The sequence below is a fragment of the Acomys minous genome, assembly GCF_964271855.1.
Source record: "Acomys minous genome assembly, chromosome: 8".
NCBI classification, from domain to species: Eukaryota; Metazoa; Chordata; class Mammalia; order Rodentia; family Muridae; genus Acomys; species Acomys minous.
The window spans coordinates 36,361,908-36,378,792 of NC_140489.1; the positions used below are offsets into that span (position 1 = coordinate 36,361,908).

Sequence of the window (16,885 nt, forward strand, 5' to 3'; positions counted from 1 at the left end):
GTAGCCTTAGCTGTCCTGGACTCACTTTGTAGACCAAGCTGGCTTCGAACTCAGAGATCTGCCTGCCTCTGCCTCCCAAAGTGCTGAGATTAAAGGCGTGGGCCACTGCAGCTGGCATTAAGTACCTTTTTAAAGGCCCTATTTTATTATAATTAACTTGGCTAAACTTCTCTGTCATTTTTTTACTTAGAATCATTTCCACTGATATATAATGATATTAATATTACACAAATATTCTTTATATTAGTGTGGCAGTATGTCAGGTTTGTATATATATCATAATATTAAACTATGCAAATTTAAAATAAACGTTAAATTAAAGGGCCCTATTTCTAAATAAACCAGAGGACTAGGCTTCAGCGTGTGGATTTGCAGAAGAAACAGTTCAGCCCACCACACCTCAGTGCCCTCTGTCAGCTTGGCTATGAGTCCCTTTTACTGTCTAAGCCAGCTCAAAAAAATGTAGTCTGTTCCTTGAACCATAAATTCCCACAAGCCAACTTAAGGTCTCACAAGATGGTCTGGTCATTCCTTGGAGCCTCCCAGTTCACCACAGAGAAAACAACTCACCTCCTCACGTGCTCCCAGCTTCCACCACTGCCAGCCTCGGCACAGAGCTTCCCTACGGCAGTTTTGTGGTCACATACCTCCTTCTCATCTAGACCACTAAGAAGGGAGCGAAGGTACCAAGCCCCTCCCCCCCCCCCGCCCCCTGTATCTCCCCCTCCTCCTCCACCCCACCCCAGCCCCAGCCCCCACCCAGCAGCAGAACACAAAACCAGAAACCCACTTCTGTACAGTGCAGCCAGTCCCTATACGCTTTAAAGTCACTAAAGGCGGGTCTAACAGTGATGGTGGGTGACACAGGCGTGCCACAGGCATGTCACAGGCATTGCATGCCTCCCGGTGAAAGTACACATCATTTCCCCCAAAACACATAGCCTACCTCTCTGTATCTGGTTAAACCTATAGATCTGCCATTTTGCAAGTGACATAAAGGATAGAGGGACGGATTTAAAGCACAACAGGAAGCTAGGTGTGGTGGCAGAGGCAGGAGGATCACAGCCATGGGAGAGCCACCTGCTGTACACAGCAGGGCCAGGCTATAGGACAAGACTGTGACTCAAAAAAAAAATCAAAAATAACAAAACAAATAAATACAAAACACAGTGGGAGTGCAAGCAGTAAGCCTGAGGTGAAGAACTCCACTAGTCAACAAACCAGTTACAAAAGAAGGGAGGAGCCTCACAAGAACCCATAGATCAAAGAAGATTTAAAAGATGGAGCCCACTCCCCACCCTGAAGCCTCCACCCCACCCCCATCACACAGGGCTCTAATTCAGATCCTGACAAGAAAACAAAATGTCTTGAGATAATCTGGGAGATCTGAATGCTGGTTGTTGCAACTATACTACAGAGCTGTTAATACTCTTTGGTTGTGATATGTTTTGTGATTAGATTTTATTAATGGATCCTAATCTTTTAAAGGTATGCAAGTAGCCCTTGCCTTCCTGTGGGCTTACATCCCAAACATCTCCTTGTAAATAGACAATATTGTAGCTGGGATATGAGTTCATCCCATGCAGCCTGCTGAAAGTCAGAGCTTAGTAACAGAGCAATTGTAGAGTTGATCATTCCCTGGCGACATTTACGGGGGGGGGGGGGGGGTTAAAGTGCAATGTCACATTGACCTCAAAATAATCTAAACTGGGGGCTAGGAAGAAGGTAGAGAAAAAGAGGCTGGCCCTGAGCTGTTTGTTATCGATGCTGCGTCGGGTTTCATGGGAATTCATTACACTGCCCTCTTTATATATACTTAGAAGTTTTCTTGACTGCTTTAAAAAAAAAAGTTTGTCTCATGAATGAAAAGGAGCCAATGACAAAGCCAGAGTCTAAATTCTTTGCCAAAGTCCTAATGTTATTAGCAGGACAACCAGCTTACCAATTCACGCTTTTTACATAAAGTTTCCCAAATACGAACCGTCCCTGAATGCTTACAGCTGACATGACATACCTGCTTTTCAAATGCTACTGAGAAATCTTGAAACACAGGCCAGGCATACTCCACGGGGTTGCAGTAAGGAGTGTAGTACACAGAAAAATACCAGTTAAATGTAGAGTAAACATTAATAAATGGGCCATGAATAACATAGTGTTTGTTGTTGATGTAATCCAAACCTTTAAAAACTTATTCATCCTAATAAAGGACACCAGAGGCCCACAGTGAAAGACTAGTGACATAAGAATATGAAACTTTTATAGAGCAAACCAGATATTTGCCAAGTCTTATAGAAAAACATATCAATCTCTTTAATAAAATACACTGGATTGGGGATATGACTCGGTAAAGCACTCATCCAGAATGTATGAGATGCTGAGGTCAATCACCAGTACTGAAATAATAATAATTGTTATTATTATTATAGTTATAATAATAATTATTATACTATGGTGGGATTGCTGTTGTTGTTATTACTGTAGACATCCAATTAAATTTGAATTTATACAAACAATGAACAATATTTATTTCTTTGCCATACTTTACTGTGGTGTTTGAATAAGAATGGTCCCCTATATGCTCATATATTTGAATGCTTAGGAAGCAGGGAGTGGCACCATTTGAAAGGATTAACAGGATTAAGAGGTGTGGCCCCTTGTTGGAGGAAGTATATCACTGAACATGAGCCCTGAGGTTTCAAAAGCCCAGGCCAGGCCAGCCCCCCTCAATTTGTCCTTGGGGATCAGGATGGACACTTCTCCAGCACCACACCTTCCGGCTGCCATCTCTCCACCAGGAAGATAATAGGCTAAGCGTCTGAAACTGTAAGCAAGCCCCCAGTGAAATGCTTTCTTTTATAAGAATTGCCCTGGTTGTGATGTCTCTTCAAAGCAATAAAACCGTGACTAAGACACTCACATTAAAATGTTAGCTGCTGTTTTTCTGAAATTCAAATTTAACTGAACATCTTGGAGTTTTACTTGCTAACTTGAAAATTCCCAAACTAATTGTCTTAAGTTTGAAACACTGTCTCCTTGATAATCATCCAGACAGAGCAAGTCAAGAGAAAAGCAGATGTCTGGAGCGAGCAGGAAAGAACACCAACACTGTAAGGTACCTGCCCAGAGCTCTGGGGAGACACGCGGGTCTCAGGGTCTCTGACAGGTAGGAGGGCGGGGGCCAGCAGATAGTAAGGAAGGGGTTTTAAGTTTGGATGCCCATTCCTTCTGAATAGGAGAGGGGCACTCTCCCCATCAGTTAGAGGCTGGTCCCTCAGAGAAGCAGCTCTTTCATTTGTTCTTGAACCTAATTTCAGAACTGGAGAGATGGCTTACTTGCCTTGTTTGTAAGAAGACCTGAGTTTGGTTCCCAAGACCCCTGTGAAAGGCAGCCAAATGTAGAGTTGGTGAATCTGGAACCCCAGTGCTCCTATAGCGAGATGAGCCGTGCCCAGTGGTGAAAGATAAGACAGCCCGACTCAAGGGGAAAAGGAAAAACCAACACCCAAGGCTGTCTTCTAACTTCCACATGTGGACTGTGACACATGTACACACATATACACACGCGCGCGTGTGCGCACACACACACACACACACACACACACACACACACACACACAAACATGAAAAATCCCTAAGCCATTTTTTTAAGATATCTTACATGTATATTGCTATATAAAAGCCAATCTGAAAGGCAGCATTATATATTTCAAAGGTATGGTATTCTAGACACTTGTCAACATCTACAGAGTGTCTAGCACAAGCAATGAACTCTATACTACAGTCAGTATTATGTCAGTACTGGTTAGGCATGTAATCCCCACATTTTAGGGGACCACCACAAGTTATAGCTAGCCTGATTTACCTAGAAATCCTAGGCCAGCTAGAGTTACACAATAAAGCCTTACTCAGAAACAAAGAAAAAAAGAGGGGCTAGAGAGATGGCTCAGAGGTTAAGAGCAGTGGCTACTCTGCCAGAGGTCCTTAGTTCATCTTTAATGAGATTGGGTTCCCTCTAAAAAAATAAAAATAAAGGGCTGGGCGTGGTGGCGCACACCTTTAATCCCAGTACTCGGGAGGCAGAGGCAGGTGGATCACTGGTCTACAAAGCAAGTCTTGGACAGCCAAGGCTACACAGAGAAACCTTGTCTTGAAAAACCAAAAAAAAAAAAAGAGTACTTTCTGCTTTCCTAATTTGAAATTGTTTCTGCTAACCATACCCCCCTTCCCCAGGGGTGGAAAAAACCCTGTGAAAAAAGTACAGCAAAACCAACTCATTAAAACAATTATTTCCTAAATAGCTAAGCCTTTAACCAAGTCCAATATAAAGCCATGATGAGATGCCAAAGACTTTAGAAGTCAGCAAGGTGTTATTAGATGGCTGTTGATTTGTATGCACTCTCCACTGTGCTGTTAGTAGCAGGAAGAGGAACTTCTGAAGACAAGATGTCCAGTATTTCTCGCCATTATAGGAAACACAGACTGCTTCTCTTTGGTTCTTCCAATCCTTTCAGGTCAGAACAAAACCTTGGCTTGTCTGAGGGGGTATATGTAGAGGTAGGTCAGTGTTCTTCTTTGCACTGTTCCTCTTTCCTTCACTTGTAAGATTTCTCATCATCTTCTTATTGCTTTGGACACATTCAGGACACAGCAGATTGTCTTCCACGCCTGGTGCTGGGAAAATACAGGCTGGTAACAGGAAGAGAGAAATCATCCTTTGGGGAGTGTCTGGAACCCAGGTCTGACCAGCATGGAATTGTAGGTGAACCCAGCCTTTCCTGTCTGCGGGGAGATGTTTGCCATGGACAACACACCATCTGCATCCATTGTCTTCGGACAGAAAGGCCCCTGCTGATTGTGGAAGCGGACGGCAATTCACAGCCTTGGGCTGAAATGCTTTCATGGCAATTTTTCCCTAGGCTGCAAACACGGACTCCCGAGCTGAAGTTAAAACTTCCACTACACCACTCTCTTTGCTTCTGGCTCTTGTAGCTTGCGGGAGGCCTGGGATCTCTGGTAGCAGAGATCTTGGGTCTCTTGGGAGCTGGCTTCATTTTGGCCTCAAGAGATGTGTCAGGAATGTGACATTTTTGTTTAGAATAGGAATGTCTCAGTAAACCTCAACTTTCTTGCCATCCGTACTCAAGTTATGATAGCAACACCATTCTCGAAGAGTGTTTCGGGACACATTATTAATAGGTGGCAGAGTGGCAGGCGGAGGGTGCCCTGGTCTGAATTTTCTAGGAGGTTCAGGTTGCTGAGAAGTTGGCAGAGGGGGAACTGGTGGCGTGAGGCCTATGCTTGAAGAAACATTCAAAGGCTCCATAGGCTGCTCTGTGTTGGGCTCCTCTGTAACTGGGACCAGCATTAAAATCACACTTTCTTCATTGAGTTCATCCTCAAAGTAGTTCTTGTTATAAATGTCCTGGCTGGCCTGTGACATCTTCAGACAGGCTTGGGCAGAGACAAAGGTTGGAAAGGTATAGGTGCCTGTAGCTCTCTGCTCTCCCTAAGCTATTTTTAAAGATAAAGACAAACGATTATGATCTATCTAAATGCACTGTAAGCTTTTATGAACTTTCTTATGTATTATTAAACATATGCAAAGGGAAATTTAAACCTATGTACTTTTCACCCAATTACAGATAAACAAAAACTGCCAATTCCTTGCAAACTGTCCACATCCCTCTAATGTATTTCCTCTCCTGCCTCACCCTCTTCTTACCCTAGGGAGTCATGAATATGACCGTTGTATCATAATTGTCCTTAATTTTCTCATACTTTTTCACATCTATTTGCCCACCTACACAATGTATGGCTTTTTGCATACCCTTAACCTTCAGAACCTTCATCTACATAGTAGCCCTGACTATGTATTCTTCCTAATGTACCTTTGTTCACTCTATTTTTTTTTAAATAATGAAATCAATTTAATCATTAAATAGTCATGTTTGGTGCTGTGTAATAGTCCCCTATTTGGATATACCATAAATTATTTTTCTGTTCTTTTGCTCTGATTGTCATTTAGCTGGTTTCCAATGTTATCCTATCACTAAATGCTATTATGAACATCCTTGAACACATCTCTTCCTACAATTTATGGGCATTTTTATACAGCATATAACAGAGACGAATTACAAGGTCAAGAAGTGTGTACAACTTCAACTGTAATTCTACAACGTGATCCTACTAATTTATATTCCCACCAGTAGCAATAAATAATTTTTATAGTTATGTCCTGCTGAGGTTAATTGAAAATGCTCCTTTAAGGCAGAGTGGGTTCAAAGCCTGTTCAAAATGAGCAGGAGGCCTGGTGCTGATAGCTCCTGACCCTTAGAAAGCAGGCCCGATATGGACGTGGCCAAGCATGATGGAGACTGAATCTGCAGGTTATCCGTGAATCAGCCTGGACTTGGGACTTGCCACAAGGCACACGAAGGCTGAGGAAGCAGCTGCACCTGCCCTGAGCTCAGGGGAGGGAGATGGCCAGCAGCTGTGGCAGCGGCAGAGACTACAGGGTTGAACACTCCTGAGGAGAGCCTTCTGAGGAACCAAAGGCCGGCTCTGTGGCCTATGGCAGAGGCTCCAGAGAACTGGCCTTGAGGTCTCATGCCTGTGCCTGTTCTAATTTGCATTATTTTCCTGTAGGATTGAAAGTTGTTTGCTGTACATATAACTGTTATAATGGTTGCTAAAATGCTTCGTACAGATTGAACACCTCCCGTGATAACACCACTTGCAACAAAACTCTCCCCACATGGACGACTTTCTTCTGCACAAAGAGAGCTGTATATTCTGGTTGGCATTTTACTATTCTTTTATTGTCCAATATTTCTTTGTCAAAAAAAAAGAAAGAAAGAAAGAAACCATCCACATTTATTGAAAATTCCATTATTCAATAAACATTCACTAAGCACCTGCTCTTGGGCAAGGCAGAGTCCATTAAAAAAAAATAAAAACTTAAGCAACTTTACCATAAGAGACTCCTACTTGAAAAGAGACTGCAGGCACAGTCCACAATAACGACCTCATTTATCATGTGTTTTCCATGGGACAGGAGCTGTACTGGACCCTTAGTGAACACAGCAGGCAGAACAAGCCCCACCCAAGACGCCCAGAGTCTAACGCTGACACAGCTATGTTATGTGGCAAAGAATTAAAGTGGCTAATTGTGTGACCCTAAGATTAGTCTGCAACATTCAAGGGGACCCTGTCCTATCACAAGGTCCTTCTTTAAATAGCAAGAGGCAGCACATGAGTGATGTGGCCCAGCGAGAAGAACTTGACCATCGTTGACGAAGATGGGATGAACCATGAGGCCAGGACTGTGAGTGGACTTCAGAGGCTGAAAAAGGCAAGAGAACGGATTCTTGAACCCAGCATAGCTGTGCACGCCGGCAACCCCAGTGCTTGGGGTGAAGCTGGGTAGCTCTCAATGCTAGCCTTGGATGCATAGGGCATTCGAGAAAAGCCTGGGCTATAAAGAGACCCTGCCTCAAAAACAAACACACACACACACACACACACACACACACACACACACCAAGGCCTCGTGAAACACTGAGGAAAGAGGAGATACGGGATATAAGAGTCAGAGAGTGAGGCAGAGTGTGATAGATCTCTTTCATCCGTAAGAGACAGACACTGCGCTCTCAAACTCTCATCGGCCATTATTTCTAGGCCCAGCAACCTTCTGACATGGAATCGGGAAGGGTTGGAAAGCCCTACACCTCCCTGGGGATATAAATTACTAATGCCTTTAATGGATGCTGGAGGGCGCTGAGACATTGTCTTCAGGGTGCAGCCACTGGTAAGGTGTCCAGACTCCTGCAAATTATCATCACCCATGCTCCTGTAAGCCAATAGCTGTATTGAACTCTGTGGGTGGAGAGAGAGAAAAGAGAAGGGAAACAGAAGGCACAGCAATGGAAGGTGGGGAAAAGGGGTGGGGTCAGCAGGAGTGGTGGGGGCGGGGCAAAAGAAGGCTATGCCAGTGTAAATATGATCTCAATACATTATATACATGTATGCAAATGTCACAGTGACGTTCATTCTGTGTAATGATTATATGTTAATCAAAAGCTATTTAGTCCCTGCAGGGAAGAGGAGGGTCTACACACCACATTTCAAGTGTATAATAGCTATTGTAGGTGTGGTGAACATCAGACTCCTGTAGACACTTCCACTGAAGAGCTCCTCAGTCGAGGCTTTTGGGCTAGTGGGTGGGCCTGTGCTTTCATAGCCCTCAGCAACTCATTCGCTTACTTCCTGCTTTTACCAGCCCCTGCCCTAGGGACCCAAGAACAGACACATAATAAATAGCCACAGCAAGTTTGGGTTTTTGTTTGTTTGTTTGTTTTTGTTTTTGTGTTTTGTTTTGTTCAGTTTGGTTTTTCAAGACAGGGTTTCTTTGTGTAGGCTGTCCTAGACTTAACTTTGTAGACCAGGCTGGCCTCGAACTCACAGTGATCCACCTGCCTCTGCCTCCCGAGTGCTGGGATTAAAGGCATGTGCCACCACGCCTGGTATACACAGCAAGTATTTTTAACCCCAGGCTGTGTCCTAGAAAGATATTTATCTAGTCGAAAAGCATCCATTCTCCTAGGCTTGGGCAGGTTGCTCAATTCTTACCACCTTGTGTTGCATGCCGGGACCTGATTTTGATTCTCAGAATCCACATTTTTAAAAAAAGAAAAAAACCTCTTGTGTGGTGATGACTTGTAACCCCAACAACAGGGAAACAGAGGCAGGAAGCTCCCTGGGACTCCCTGAACAACCAGCCAAATCCACAGGGCAAGTTCCAGACTAGTGAGGAACCTTGTCTCAAAAACGAAGACGGAGCCAAGGTTGTCCTCTGGCCTCCACTTTCATGGGCACATGTGTGTACACACACATACATACACATGCAAAAACAACCCTAGGTTTCTCACTGCCCGTACCTTAGAAAAGATCAACCTTGTAGAATCTTTCCATTGGTTGGTTGGTTTGGTTTTGGGGTTTTGTTTTGTTTTTTCTTCGGGGGGGGGGGGTGGTTTTTTGGTTGTTGTTGTTGTTTGTTTGTTTTTGTTTTGTTTGCTTGTTTGTTTGTTCCCCCTCGCCCATTCCCAACCTCCCCCCCAGTCCCGCCCAAGACAAGAGCGTTTTTCTGTGTAGCCCTAGCTGTCCTGGAACTCACTCTATAGAGTAGCCTGGGCTTGAACTTAGCGATTTGCCTGCCTTAGCCTTGAGAGGGTTGGAATTAAAAGGCGCACGTGCCACCACCGCCTTGCCTTCCACAACCTTCCACTCGTAGGCTGGTTATTTATAGGAGGAAAAAGCTGCTCACAGTTAGGAGGCATTTGTCAGGTGAGGGGGTGGGATTGGGGGCGGGGCAGGGATCTCCACTGAGACCAGCGCTGTCTTCCCTCAGAGTGGAGCGTGCCCCCACACGGGCCCCTGCAAACGGAAGACAGAAACCATCCAAAAGACTACCTCACAGTCCACAGAGCTCCAGCCCTAGCAAGCTAAGGAAGGCAGTGGCCACAGGGAAGATTATTTTGTGATCTAGCAATTGAGTTTGGAATGATGTCAGAGCGGAGGAAAAGCCAATCCGTCGCTAGAATGACCTGTGGGTCTTCATGGAAACGGTTGGAAGCGCTCGCAGAGACCCGGTTCTCTCATCCCCCTGCTGACTCACAGCTGCGCAGAGCACGTACTGTGCACAATGCTGACCCTGTTTGGCAGGCTTCACGGCAGCTCCGATCGATTTCTCATCAGCAACTCAACCCTTGTCCTCGTCCAAACAGCTCAGTGACAAACACAAGGAGGAGGGGGCCTTCCACACTGACAGGCCTCACCACTGGCAGCCAGGCCAGAACTTGGCCGCCTGAACAATACATCTCTATGCAGTCTGGAGAGAAAGGCCACCCTGTACCTGCTGTACGCAGGGCTGTACACCCACCAAAGCCCCCTGCAAAGTGGAGAGAAGGGAGGAGGTGGGACCCAAGCCCCAGTCAAATGAGAAACAGGCCTCCAGCCCCCATCAGCGACCCCAGCTAGTAGACAGGCTCTATTCAACTGAACTAAGGATTCGAACGCTTATGGTTGGGACTCACCGTAGCCTACTTACCAAAAGAAGCAACACGACGGTGTCTATAAATTTACAAAATCCTAAAAATAAGTAAACTTTAAATAAACTCCTTTAGCTACAACCAAATTATCCTTGGCGGGGCCAGTTGATGTGCCTGGACCTGGGCCTTTTCTGCGTTTAAACATCCAATAACTGAATCAATGATGATACCCGTTTCCCAGGAAATAGTTAGATGGGGACACATCCGGAAGAGGAGGGAGAAACAAAAATGGAAGGAGCCCTTCCCCGACCCCGACCCCAACCCTGGGAACTAGTGCTCGACCTCGAGTGCAAAGAATCAAATTAATCACAGCTCTTAGTTCATGACATACTTTGATTTGTGGGGGGGGGGGGGGCCTATGTTTACTCTTTACTTAATCAGCTATTAGAACCTTAATGATGGACAAAGAGCTCGGAGCTACCCTCTCTCTTCTCACTAAAAGTCCCGAAGCCAGCCATGTGGTTTCCCTACCAGCCTAACCCCTTTAACTCACAACTTCATCCCAAGTCACCATGCAGGTTACTTTGGTTTTCTGCTTAGCTAATTTTATTGCAGCTAATGTCAGCTATTCATACATTTATAAAAGATGGCACGCTGCCTCTCTTGCTATGTTTCTTTTCTTTAATGCTGTGTGTTGCTAAGAGTCATCAACTTTCACCTCTGGTGTGGCTGTGCATGGACAGCGCCCATGTGTTATATGTGTGATGGGTGAGAATGTGAGTGTGTGTGTGTGTGTGTGTGTGTGTGTGTGTGTGTGTGTGTGTCCAGGAGTGTGAGTGCAGATGCACATGTTGAGGTCAGAGAACAACCTCACTGTCAGTCCTCACCGTCCAGCTCGGTTGGGGGGGGACAGGGTCTCTTTGTTGTTTTTGTCACTATAAACCCCTCCGTAGCAGGCCAAGAGCTTGTAGGGGTTCTCCTGTGTCTAGCCTCCATCTTTTGGTAGGAGTGCTGGAACCACAGACATACCAAAACTGGCCCAATGTGGGTTCTGGGGATTTGAACCCAAGTCCTCCTATTCGCATAGCAACCACTTTGCCTACTGAGACATCTCCCAGAATTTTACATGTTGCTATCGCTCCTATGTTTGGCCTGAGTAGGATTTTTCATGGTGTGAGTTCATCCAAGTTTGTTCATCTGTCCACCCACTAATGGGCAGCTGGGCTCCTTCCCAGCTTGTGGTAATAAGAGCGCAGTGGCACACAGTCGCATCCCTCACGGCCTGAACGTCCCTAAGGCACACGTGCCTAGGAGTAGAATTGCCAGGCCACACCAAGTGTGACTCCTTGAGATGACAGCAAATTGACTATGGGTCATAGCACTTCTTAGAAGCATGGTTCTTCCCCCAAGCCCCCTCTGTTTGGTTTCTCTAAGTGTCACATTATCATCTTTACCAAAAACGTTTAAATCAAGTTCTTGACCCTTGAGCAGCATCTCAGGTGAATTTTCCCTGCGTGAAAAAAAAAAAAAAAAAAGGACAGGTTGGACAACAGGAAGAAAATCTACTTTGCTAAGTAGAGCAAAGACCCTAGTCCAGACTCTGAGGTAGGAAAGCCTGATGGGAGGAAACAACCCAGAAGCTGTTTTACTTTTGACAAACAGGAGATAGAGACAGAGGTTTGAGGTAGAGGCAAAGTTAGTTGCCCCATCTAAGAAGCTCAGTCAGCCTCTTCTGCCCCAGCCTCCTCACCATCAGTGCATGTGCAAAGAACAAAAATCTGAAAGTAGAAAGCCCAGCTCGTCGTAAGCCTGTCATTTCATATAACAGTGGGAGTGGGAGTACAGAGGGGACGTCTCTATCCTGTCTAACGCGTAGCTATACCTGCTAGCCGAGTGTTTTACAGTCTGACCAGCACGTGGACGAATCAGAGCCCTGCTTCAAGAAGCTTGCAGCTTCCTCGTTTCCAAGATAGGATGAGGCATGAAGTGTCCAGGGAGTGACAAGGCTGGGAAGGAGGAGATGCTCACTGCAGGAGAACTCAAAAGCTAAGATCTGCAGACGCCTTCTTGGAAAGTGATGTTGGAGTTGAAACAAGAAGAAAAAGAATAAAGAGGAATTGCCAAGCATAGAGGTGTGCACACCTTTAATCTCAGCATTCTGGAAGCAGAGGTAGGCAGACCTCTGTGAGTTCAAGGCCAGCCTAGTCTATAATACTGTTAGTTCCAGACCAGCCAGGGTTACATAGTGAGACCCTGATAAAGGCCAGGGAGCAGAGAGTAGAGAATATACTTAAAATAACTATGAAACTCTGTTTCTGACTCACACCCTTTGACTTTCCCATTTTCTCCTATTTTTCACATTCTGATTGTTGGTTGGTTGGTTGGTTGGTTTTGTTGTGACAAGGTTTCTCTGTGTCGCCCTAGCTGTCCTGGAACTTACTTTGCAGACCAGGCTGGCCTTGAACTCACAGAGATGTGCCTGCCTCTGGAATGCTGGCATTAAAGGCGTGTGCCTCCACTGTGCATGCTGGGAATAAAGGCATGCTCTGCCACTGTGCAGCCTTTCTCACATGTCTTAAATGTTTCCAGCCTCTAGTCTTCCTCAAGCACCAGAGTTGCTCAGGGATCCCTATTAGACACTCATTATCTATACCCTTTTGGGTTTTCACTCCACAGACACTGACAGAGTAAATCTCTACCAGGTGCCTGGACCTGTACTGAGCTCTGAGGATACACGGACGGACAAGATGGGTTTGGTCTCCGCCCTCATCCCATCCTCTGTCTTCAAGGGCAGACAGAAGATTAAACAAAGGCTGCTCACTTGGCCTGTCCATCACTCAGACTTCATCAGCCTGAGACAGCCTCTCCTTCTTCCCTTTCCTCCCCTGAAACATTTTCAGTAATTTTTTTTTTTTAGGATGGAAGAAATGACTGCCTGCTCCGTAATTGAAAGAGTACTGACCAGCTTAGCCGAGTGACTGCTCAGACCTCAGAGACCCAAGCATCAGGTGCTTCCTACGGAGCAACCTCCAATCTGATACCTGATAGCTGGCGGTTTCCAGAGTCAAACAAATGTCAGGAATTTTATGAAGGAAGGCAGGAAGCAAGAAGGGGGGGGGCAAGGATTGGGGTCTGGGCCTCAAGGGAGCTCAATTAGTGAGTCAGATCGGTACAGCGAAAGGGCATGTTCTCAGTTTCCTAGAAAGCCAGCTGGGGAAGATGGCGATCCTTAAGCTTCTGTCACTCAAAAGATTAAGAGAGGAGACCTCGGGGTGCCCAAAGGGAATTCTGCAACAAGCCAGATGTTTCTGCTCTTCCTATGGTTCCACTGCTCTCAACCAGAGCCACATTCTGGGGCCACCAAGAAGCCACAGAAGAGAGCTGGTGTCTTTTGAGGCGGGGCTGAAATCCAAACACAACCCTTTATCAATACAGAGACGAAAGATTCCTCCACAAACTCGCTTGGTGCACTGGGGTTTAGAATTTTCTCATGGAGTCGTCTGTCCCTTTAATTGGAAGCACACAGAATAACCCACGCAAACGTCTGGTACCTATTCTGCGTGGGATTCAAACAAGACCGTAAGCCCCATGTTTCGCTTCCTCGCCTCCAAAATGGGTCCGAAAAGGCTGTCTTCCTTGCTCTTAAGAGACTGTATAAAAGGCCAAGCTCAGATGTTCACGGGCGGTGACTGTTATTGTTGCCTATGCATGCAACCAGATAACCACATACTCAAGGGAGCTGCTTCCCAGCTAGAAAGATAGCTCAGTGGTTGTAAGCACTTGCTGCTCTCTCAGAAGACCCAAGCTCAGTTCCGTGAACCAATGTGGGGCAGTTCCCAAGCTGCAGTTTCAGGGAATCTGATGCCTCTGGCCTCTGAAGACCCCTACGCTCACATGTCCATAGTCATCCACAAGCATACACATCCACACATAACTAAAAACAATAAACAAATCTCTTTTTTTTTCCTTAAAGAGCGGTGTTTCCTTAGTGCATTCTAAACTTCTGCGTGCACGCACGTTTGACAGAGAGCAAGCTGGGACATAGGCAAGCCTACTTACAGGTCCTGTTTATCTTCCATCACTTTTGTCAAATTAATAAACTAAAGAAGTTGTCGGGGAAACTTCCAGTCTGTTTCTCCCAAAGTCCTAGCTACCTCCAGTTCCAGGAGGTAGGGAAGGAAAGCCATATGGCTGGAGACGTTGCACATGCCTGGCAGCAAGCAAGCGCCCCCCCACCCCCACCATTTGTCGGAGGGCCTCTCTCCTTTCGACCCTCTTGTGGGCGGGCATCCAGATTGCAGTCGGGGTGCTCTGGTCTGCATCTCTGTCTTGACTGTTCCTAATTATTGGAGGGAACGCCGTGGCTCTCTCTTGCCTGACCTCAGACTTTAAGAGCTTCGAGTCCTCATATCAAGCCATCAGCTTCATTTAAAAGGCATCCTCATCTGCATCCATAAAAGTCGCTCCTGGAGCCCTGACTTGCCCCAGCTTTGGGAATGCTGTCGAGGATTTATGACACACCCTGGATCTAATCCGCCGCCCTTTAACTGCTGCTGTTGCACATCTGGTCATAAAAGCAAGGGCCGGCCCAACACGGGGACAAACACTTTTCTTTCCTAAGTGGCTGCAAATCTGATCTCCCAGTGATAGGTGGGCTCAGATGCAACCAGCCCAGCATCTGGGCAGTCATTAAGTTAGGCAGGTTTTGCAAGGCTTTTCCTCCACGTACGACAGCTATAAAGGTGATTCCCTAGTAGAAACAGCCAGGAATAAAGAAGCAGCTACGCGAACAGGTGGTAATGGGGCTAGCCACCCAGGAAATGGGGCCAAGGGATATCCAGGAAAGAAAGCCCGATTAGGTTGAGAAACCAACCTTGTTTGCTCAGAAGGCAAGTCCTAGTCGGCCAACTTACCCAGGGAGGTTCCCGCTGGGTGGCAGCAAGCTGCTACCCAGAGGTCCAGGCTCTGATTTGGTCTTACTCTGGTCCTTGCCCAGAGACGGCCTCCCTTATGTTTTGCCAAAGAAACCACTAGGTGGTTTAACAAATACATTTTTTAAGGCAGTGAAATTCTTTATTAGACCAATAGGAGGGGGCAGGGAGAGCAATAATCTAGACCAGAAATGAACACAATGCTGCCGGTTCCCGGTTTACAATGCCCTGGACAACCCGTCCCGTGCACAGAATTGGCACATTCCGTGTGGTTCAGAAACTCCAATCAGACCAAGGTTCAACTGATCCAACCCAGGGGAGATCCTTGAATCCTGCGCAGCTCTTCCGAACTTCTTCACGGCTCTCCGTCCCTGCCACTCCTCCCGAGCCAGGCCGGCAGGAGGGGGCATTAAAATTATCTGCTGTGAGTTTTACAAGCAGCGATTGCTTTTTAAAACAACAACAACACAAGGTCCTTGTGTGGCTCGCGGGTAACCTAAAACTCTCTAGGCAGAGCCCCCCCCCCCTTCGTCCCGCCACCACCACCCCCCAACACACACACCCTCTGCCTGCCAAGAACGCCAGCCTGGGGACTGGTGCAGCGACAACATAGAGAAGCTGAGCTCCAGCCACGGCAGGGCTCCCACCGACCTAGGAGGCCTCTAGGGTAGGGGGTGGAGGGCCCTTGGTGGAAAAGCCTCAAGAGAAGTTCGAGAAAGAAAACCCACCGGTGACAGGTTGTGGGAGTCGGTGCTGCGAGAAAAGGCGGGGAACGGGAGGAGGGCAATGAAATCTTATTTCAGCAACTTCTCCAAGAGGCCCGCAAGGGACTGGACAGCAGAGCTGGGGACAAGGTCTGACACCTCCCTTCCCCCTTCTGTAGATGTGCAGCCAGGCAACCTCTCCGCCGCGCAGGTGGGCGCGCACGGCTGTGAGACGCACTTACCCTGGGGCCGGTGGTGCGGTGGCCCACGGCCGGGGACAGCTGCACCAACACGAGCAGCAAGTGAGGCGTGAGCAGGCAGACGCGCGCGGGCAGCATGGTGCCAGCTGAGCCGGGCAGCCGCTAGCGGGCAGTGAGCAGGGGAGCAGGCTAGCTTCAAAGCGCTTGGTTGCGGGGGCTGCCGGGAGCTCCCGAAGAGGCTGCAGCAGGAGACTGGGGGAACCTGGGGCCGGAGGTCACGGTCATGAACGGCGGAGGCCCGGAGCTGGAGCGCGAGCGTGTGCTCTGCGCGTGGCGCCTGCTGCGCTCGGCCCGGCCGCGGCGACAGCAGGTTGGATGCCTGAGCCTGGGCCATGGGAATTCCCGTTATAAACTCCGGGAAGGGGAGGGGCGGGGCTCGGTGGGGCTGACTGACGGGTCGAGAGGCCTGTAGCAGCCGACCCTCCAGCAGGTGGAAGCCAATGGGAGTGAGACAAGAGGGGCGGTTCGTGGTCAGCCTCCCCACCTAAGAACTAGACACTGGTTTCCCGGCCAGCCCGAGTGGGCTCCAGCAGAAACTGGGATAAAGAGTAACTTTCTCTTGGCAAGTCCCCCCTGGGAACCTCCCAGCGCTCCAGCAGCCTCAAGTCTTTCCTTAGTGATCACCTGGATAATAAGGAAGCCTGGAGCACTTATCGCGTTTTAGCTCCTCGGCTTGAGTTGTCGCAACAGCTCCGTGAAGCAGGCAGGGAAAATAGCTCCGCTTTCTAAATAACACAAAGACCTTGAGAAATGTTTCCCGGTGGCTGTAACACCAGGGGCAACCTGGGAAGCCACCAGGTGCTGCCCACGGCGTGTGACCTGCTTTAGAAGGAGGAGTGGGAGTGTTGATTTCTTTAAAAAAAAAAAAATCGTCTGCGGGTTGACATGAGAGTTCCACAGTGGCTGCCCGAAAGAAGTCTCACGGAGGCAGCGCGAAGCATCCA

General features: G+C 47.4%; 1 protein-coding gene and 1 pseudogene across 3 annotated transcripts in view; both read right to left on the reverse strand.

Moving 5' to 3' along the window:
- The window catches only part of SMOC1 (SPARC related modular calcium binding 1), a 153,476-nt gene extending 137,221 nt beyond the window's left edge, over nucleotides 1-16,255 (reverse strand). For both annotated transcript variants that reach the window (XM_084792291.1, XM_084792290.1), the window contains exon 1: nucleotides 15,924-16,255. In XM_084792291.1, coding sequence (XP_084648417.1) covers nucleotides 15,924-16,019 — 96 coding nt within the window. In that variant the 5' untranslated portion in view covers nucleotides 16,020-16,255. The remainder of the gene's footprint in view (nucleotides 1-15,923) is intronic.
- On the reverse strand, nucleotides 4,357-5,497 carry LOC311603286 (developmental pluripotency-associated protein 2-like; annotated as a pseudogene). The gene has a single exon. The product of its transcript is annotated as a developmental pluripotency-associated protein 2-like (transcript).
- Nucleotides 16,256-16,885: the final 630 nt, after the last annotated feature.